This window comes from Diachasma alloeum, unplaced genomic scaffold (assembly GCF_001412515.2).
Source record: "Diachasma alloeum isolate Michigan unplaced genomic scaffold, Dall2.0 Dall_scaffold_00199, whole genome shotgun sequence".
NCBI lineage: Eukaryota > Metazoa > Arthropoda > Insecta > Hymenoptera > Braconidae > Diachasma > Diachasma alloeum.
This window is the reverse complement of record NW_021680364.1, coordinates 2,236,844-2,243,613: the sequence shown is the minus strand read 5'-3', so window position 1 is coordinate 2,243,613 and position 6,770 is coordinate 2,236,844. Positions and strand designations below refer to the sequence as shown.

At 38.5% G+C, this 6,770-nt stretch overlaps 2 protein-coding genes across 2 annotated transcripts; both read left to right on the top strand.

The window, feature by feature from the left end:
• The first annotated feature begins 122 nt into the window (after positions 1-122).
• LOC107035611 lies at positions 123-1,056 on the top strand. Its single transcript, XM_015253097.1, has 3 exons — positions 123-312; positions 671-902; positions 985-1,056. Exons 1-3 carry the CDS (start codon positions 161-163, stop codon positions 1,054-1,056), a joined length of 456 nt encoding a protein of 151 aa, XP_015108583.1. The 5' UTR covers positions 123-160.
• A 1,040-nt stretch (positions 1,057-2,096) lies between these two features.
• Positions 2,097-3,497, top strand: LOC107035610. The gene is made up of 3 exons (XM_015253096.1): positions 2,097-2,376; positions 2,458-2,539; positions 3,087-3,497. The coding sequence occupies exons 1-3, from the start codon at positions 2,288-2,290 to the stop codon at positions 3,459-3,461; spliced, it is 546 nt and encodes a 181-aa protein (XP_015108582.1). The 5' UTR covers positions 2,097-2,287; the 3' UTR covers positions 3,462-3,497.
• The last annotated feature ends 3,273 nt before the right edge of the window (positions 3,498-6,770 follow it).

Here is a 6,770-nt window from a genome sequence, read left to right as displayed (position 1 = left end):
GTTCAATCGATTAATTAATTCATCACATTTCATATTAAAAAAAAACAAAATTATTCAGATATGGTTGGCTATTGTTTTTAACAAAAAGGCTGGAAACTTTCAAAATTTCTTGGGCTCGTCAACATATTCCGCGGTTAAAATATCTAAATTTCCAGGCAAAATGCAATCTCCATGTGAATACGAGTTTTCCAGAGGTAATGGCACAGGAGTTGCCGAGGCAATAGGTAACTGGGGTTTCTCTAACTGCAGTCCAAGCAGTAACGAGGGAGGAATTGAACGAATGAGATGTCTCTTCGAGGAGATGAAAAAATTGTAAGTAGACAGAGACACCGCACACGAATAAATTTCGTAGAAAAGTAGAAACATTCAGTTGAAAAATTTTCAAATTTTCTGAGGTTTTTCTACTCTGTTTTCGATTTTTTTTTCATTTTAAAAATGAATTACAAAAGCTTGGAAATTTTCACCCCAGAAATTTCCACAGAAAATATCTCAATGGTGTAATTTAATTTTTCATTGGACATTTCTACTAAAAAATGCGTAGACAAACCGAATTTTCAACAGAAACTTTAACAGAAATGCAACAGAATATTCTATGAAACTTTTTCGCACGTTTTCACATCAAAATCTTCAGATTCAAATGGCAACAATCGTTTCTGATATTTTCGAATAGAAAAACATCCAAGCAACCGATGAAGGTGAAGTACAATCCCCTAGACGATCCTGGAGCTTGGCACGTGTGTCCCAGCCCCCACGAGTGCAAACCCCCCTGGACATTTCCGGATAAACGTCCCCTCATCACCTTCAGCTCAACTGTCGAGACAATCCCGGTATCGAGCTATCTATCGGTGAAACAGGAAATGGTAAATCCGATTCCTGGGCGCAAGTATCTCTGGGATAAAACGGTAAGAGGAAGATCCCTCATTAATTCATGCAACCGAAGTTTCATTGAAGTATTTTTATGCAAAATTCCTTGTTCTCTTCCAGTTCACGCACAAATGGTATAGAGTTGATGGAACGAGATGCTGTTTCCCAATGAGTTGTCATCCAGCGTGTTAATTATCATTACAAAATAGTGCGGATTATCGTGATATCTGGGATTTTCCTTCATGCCAAAATAAAATAAAATGAATACTGATTGTTTCTTATATTTAATTGTCTCGTTAATGAGTGAATGAAAGAATGGAAAAGTCTGGACTGTTAATTTCCCTGGGTTTAAGCACAGAATGCAATGATCACTAGCAAAATTATAATATTTTTGTAAATTTTTAATCACAATATTGGAATTTCCACGAGACTATTGCTTTTTCTACAAGAATTTTGGTGGAAATTCCGGAAAGGTCTAGTTGGGAAATAAATCTGAAGAATATTTTGATAGGCGCTCGGTAATTAATAATGATACTTCATGATGAAGAAAATTTTTGCAGTACGTTACTACGTCAGTCACGTATATATCAGTGCTCACAGCTATGACAGGAAGTGACGAGTTTTTAACTATTCGCGTGTCAGTTAAACTTTATATTTAATCTTTTGCTCTTTTTTATTCACGTCGGGGCCATTCCAGTGCTGTGTAAATAATTTGGGAGGTGAAATTCTAAAATTCTGACACACACTGACACGAATAATTGTTCAGAAAAATTACCGTGCCGTTTCAGAAAAATAATTTTGCAGCACTGGAAAAATTATCAGGGGCGCCATAATTTTTCCGATGAACCACGGTAATTTTTCCAATTGTGCAAATCCTTCACGTTCATAGCGCACACATGAAAAATCGTGCAGTTGTGTTATCGAGAATTCTGTAAATTTATCGTATATAATATTCCTATCCTTTCTATCCCCATTTTGTCCGCAGAAATTGCTATAATTACTATTGGAAAATTAATTACTTTAGTTCATCACAATTGTCCAGTAATTTTGGAGATTCCTTGACATTTATTTCGCAGAGTGATGTGTTCTCAACTCGTGTGTATTACTACTATGCAACTGGACATTCTAGAATGCACAGAATGTATATTTTCAAGTACGAGATATTAAAAAATAAAGTTCGTGGATTCCGCTCCTTCAGATGTTTCCTCTCAAAAACACCGACGCATCACCCACGATGCATGACACAATCTGACACCCTATTTGCTATTCTCAATTGAAAATTGAACAGTATGCATTGACAAAAAAAGTGATTAAATTCAGTGAAATGGAGCTTTGAGTCGTCAACTTCTATTTAAATTCCGCGTGAATAAAAAATTCCTGTGAAATTCCTCCCCAATTCATAAAAATCCCGAAAACCTCGATCATGCCTTGTGACGGAAAAAACGCCAATTGCGAACGTCGCCGAGAACTTTTGTCCCAGTTAAAATGTCTCATCAGTTCAATGGACAGGAAGTAAGTCCCTCCCATTTTGTCAATGATTGTGAGAAAGTGATTGAGTCAGTTCACAAATGTAATTCACTGGGAATTTGACAGAAAGCCCTGCGAATGGGATGAGAATCCTTGCGCCCCTCCACTTTGCGTTTCTCGAGTTCAACCGCAGTCTCCAGAATGTGGGGTAAGTCGTGATGATAATGACGCGTATGAAAGCATTTAATGGAAAAAGCTAGCCCTTCCCCTGAGAGATTATATTGAACTTCGATTCGTAATCTATAAGAATTATATTAGCTTCATTAAAAATTCCAACAGTTTAATAGAAAAAAAGTCTATTGATTTCTTGGTTTTCTGCATGAATTATTCTCCTGAGATTTTTATATGAAAATTCTGCAAATCATCCTCGTTCCACAATCTAAGAAAATTTCAGTTAAGAAATGAGGAGATTGCGTACACCAAATGAAATTAAATTTTTGTGGTTTGCTAATTCTGCATTTATCTCGGAAACTATCAATTTCAGAAGAAAATAACAGAAAACCATTTTTGTAGCTGACAAAATTTTCTACAAAAAGTGTTTTCTTACATTTCCTCGTAAAAGCATTGGTTTTCGAGATAGATGCATGATTAGAAAAAAATACGTAGAAACCGTTTTGGACATTTTACATTTTGGCTAATCACTTCGGTATCAGAACCCCCGAAATTTTCGAAAAATAATTACGCCCTTTCCCCAGATTCTTCTCAAGCCCTGCAAAAGCTACGAGCTTCGTAGCAGCATAATGTACCGCTGCGAGTGTATAAAAAGGAATGGTCTCCAAGACAGATGCATGATGTGGAACTGCATGGGTCGACCCGAGTGCATGACGAAGCTCTACCCAGTCTGCGGACCAGGAAGGGCGGCTCTACTGAAATTAACCGATCTGGGAGACATGACTGAGGCCCTACAGAGATTCTACAATGCCGATCAGGCCCGAGAATCTGCCCTGGCAGCGTACTGCCGGCTCGCGTGTCCCGATATCAATGCTATGATCCCAAACCCTTGCGCTGAACAGCAATCGAGCTGTCAACAGCAATCTCCCTGCGCCTATCCCAGTTTCATTCAATGTTAAAAAAAAATCTCAAAAAAACAGAAAAATGCTACTGATTTTTCTTTCATTAAACATCACTTATCAGAATGTTCTCCTGAATTTCATTTAAAGAAAATCCTCGACATAATTCATGATTTATCTTGAGAGAAACAATAATTTGAATTTGAAAGAATTTTCGTCGCAAGAATTCAATTTTTTTAAGGAATTTGATTATTAATAGAACTGAAATGAGATTCTCATTATCAGAATTTCTCACATATGAGCATTCGCTTTTGAGAATCAAGCGGTGGAAATCTTTTCCCAGAAGAATTCCGTAGACAATTGATTAAATGAATAAATAAATACATAAAGAAGCTTGAATCACTCACCGGCGTTGGATGAAAACAACAGCTCCGTTTTCACCTCTCCAACCGCCCACTTGATCGTAATCATTTACATTCGATCCTTCCGGACGCAAATTGATTTCACTCCACTCAGGGAGACAATGAAAACGAAATAAGTTCACTACACTATGAGAAAATGCCACAAACACACTTCATCTCACGAGAAACAACACTAGAACCACTGTCGAATGAACAATTGACACTGAAATCACTAAAAAAATGAACAAATAACTATTTTTACACCAACAAAAGCTCTTGGTTGATATTCTCAATTTTTTACGCTCACTCTACGCTGTAAAAAAAACACAATTTGTTTTAAAATCACTCCATGATCCTTCTCCCAAGTGTCCTCGGTACCTCAAAGGCAGCTAATAGGAGCAGGGGGGGCAAAATGGACACTTCAGACATTATTTTCAATATTCATACTTCAGGAATAAAAATTATTAGGGCAGGTTGTGTAAAACGGGGGTTGAAATGTTGATAAAATTTAATAATTTTTTTTTTCAATACAAAGAACAATTCTTTCCCTTTGTGGCGAGCCTAAACTCAGCGCAATTGATAAATTTGTTTCTGAGTTGTGAATAATTAAAAAAAAGTCTAAAGTGTCCATTTTGCCGAGTCGTTCCCGAACGGTTTGTATTAACACAAAGACTGCCGGCCGATTTTCAATATTACAATGACAAAGAATCACAAATTCTAAAAAAAAATCACACTTTGATTGCGTCTTTTAAGACACTCGTAAAATCACAATTTGTTCAATATCACTAATCAGCCCATAGACACATGAATATGACATCAATCTTCCCAAAATCCTCATAATATTCCACTCGAGTGTTCACCCAGACACAAAAAATAACAGTCCCCAAACAACGGCTCCCGCCATTTTAATTCCCCGATCCCATTGTCACCGTGAAAAAATCACATTCGTCCGATTCAACTCGTAAAAATGCTTGTTACATCACAAAATCACTTCAGGAGGCTCAAACGAGTCCTTTCCCTTTGTTTCGCCGGCATTTGAGCGATCAAACACCGGCTTCGGGTTGAAGGTTATCGTAATTTTCAGACGCCGGCTCGAATCCAACACTTTATCCAATGTAAATCACCAACTCAGAGACACATCCATCTCAGGAGGCCTGTGGAGAGGCTCGACTCGACAACTTCACCTTCGGGGATGCCAATTCAACGAATTTATGTTCTCGGGAAACCCCTACTCGCACGTCGACCGTTTGACTGAGAACAAAGAAGAACGGAGAGCGAGAATCTGTTCTTCTTTGTCACAATTTGTTCAACATCACTAATCAGCCCATAGACACATGAATATGACATCAATCTTCCCAAAATCCTCATAATATTCCACTCGAGTGTTCACCCAGACACAAAAAATAACAGTCCCCAAACAACGGCTCCCGCCATTTTAATTCCCCGATCCCATTGTCACCGTGAAAAAATCACATTCGTCCGATTCAACTCGTAAAAATGCTTGTTACATCACAAAATCACTTCAGGAGGCTCAAACGAGTCCTTTCCCTTTGTTTCGCCGGCATTTGAGCGATCAAACACCGGCTTCGGGTTGAAGGTTATCGTAATTTTCAGACGCCGGCTCGAATCCAACACTTTATCCCATGTAAATCACCAACTCAGAGACACATCCATCTCAGGAGGCCTGTGGAGAGGCTCGACTCGACAACTTCACGTTCGGGGATGCCAATTCAACGAATTTATGTTCTCGGGAAACCCCTACTCGCACGTCGACTGTTTGACTGAGAACAAAGAAGAACGGAGAGCGCGAATCTCTCTGTTCCAATTCCTCTCGTACCGCCAGTGGTTCTACTGCGCATTCCCGTCACGCAGAGGAGTTGGCGCGCTACACGCAAACGGTTACGCACGGTTAGATTGGAAATGGTGGGGGAAGTCAACTTCCCCTACGGAAATCTTAGAGAAACGAAATTATAAATTTCCAGGGCATAATTATAATTTATTCGGAGGAGTAACGGCGTTTGCTTCTCTCTCTCTCTTTTAGAATTGAGGGTATAACCTTAACGAATAGAAAAAGGGGAAGATAAGATGCGAAATCATCCACTATTCGAAATTATGTGAAATTGTAGAAAGCAGTCAATTTTTAGGTCGACGGAAAAATCAACCATTTCTCAGGGAAATGTCCAAAACCAAATTTCTCATGAAATCCTGAATAATTCGATGAAAAAAAAATTTCATTTGTTTTTTGTGTGATTCTACTGGATATTCAATGAGAAAAAGTCAATAGATTTCGAATATCTGTTTGAATTTTTCTCTGGAGCGGAAAACTTGGGAAATTTGTGCCCAACAATTCTAATAGAAAAAATATCACGAGAAAAATTCGACCGGAAATTCAAAATATATTGACTTTTTCCTATCACATATGCAATAGAATCAGCGCGAAAACGAATAGAATTTTTCAATAGAATTCCAATAGAATTTTCTAACGAATTCGCTAGATTTATTGAATTTTTCCATGCGTGTTTACCCACGAAATTCCCCATTTCTCCAGTCATTCCCGCTTTCAATACAATTTCCCCGACGTCCCCACCAGCGGAATAATTGGTGGTGGGGCCTCAAGGAGACGAGGAGAAGTCTAAATCGCCCGGAACGTCATCTTCAACTGCCCGAGCGAACCTCTCCCCTGTTTTCGTCTCCATAATCCAAGATAAAACCTCCAGAGTAAAATATTCCCACTCGGAATATTCTCAACAAAGAAACATTTTCAAGTGTGCGAATGCGGTTGAATTCGTAGTGAAATATTCCTCCTTTAATTGACCTGATGAATTTAATCTAATCAAAGGTTATCCCATATGTTGAGCACCGAATCCAGAGTCGGAAAGGTTGGAATATATGTACAACACACCGAATGCACATAAACACAGAAAATCCGGAGAAATCCCCCACAATAACCCCAAGTCCCAGTGCAATT

What these genes read in the sequence shown, in the direction of transcription:
- LOC107035610 (XM_015253096.1), top strand. Translation starts at nt 2,288, where the DNA reads ATGCCTTGTGACGGAAAAAACGCCAATTGCGAACGTCGCCGAGAACTT. An exon ending in ATCAGTTCAATGGACAGGAA is followed by an intron (nt 2,377 to 2,457) that starts GTAAGTCCCTCC and finishes GGAATTTGACAG; the next exon opens with AAAGCCCTGCGAATGGGATG. An exon ending in CGCAGTCTCCAGAATGTGGG is followed by an intron (nt 2,540 to 3,086) that starts GTAAGTCGTGAT and finishes CCCTTTCCCCAG; the next exon opens with ATTCTTCTCAAGCCCTGCAA.
- LOC107035611 (XM_015253097.1), top strand. Translation starts at nt 161, where the DNA reads ATGCAATCTCCATGTGAATACGAGTTTTCCAGAGGTAATGGCACAGGA. An exon ending in TTCGAGGAGATGAAAAAATT is followed by an intron (nt 313 to 670) that starts GTAAGTAGACAG and finishes ATTTTCGAATAG; the next exon opens with AAAAACATCCAAGCAACCGA. An exon ending in AGTATCTCTGGGATAAAACG is followed by an intron (nt 903 to 984) that starts GTAAGAGGAAGA and finishes GTTCTCTTCCAG; the next exon opens with TTCACGCACAAATGGTATAG.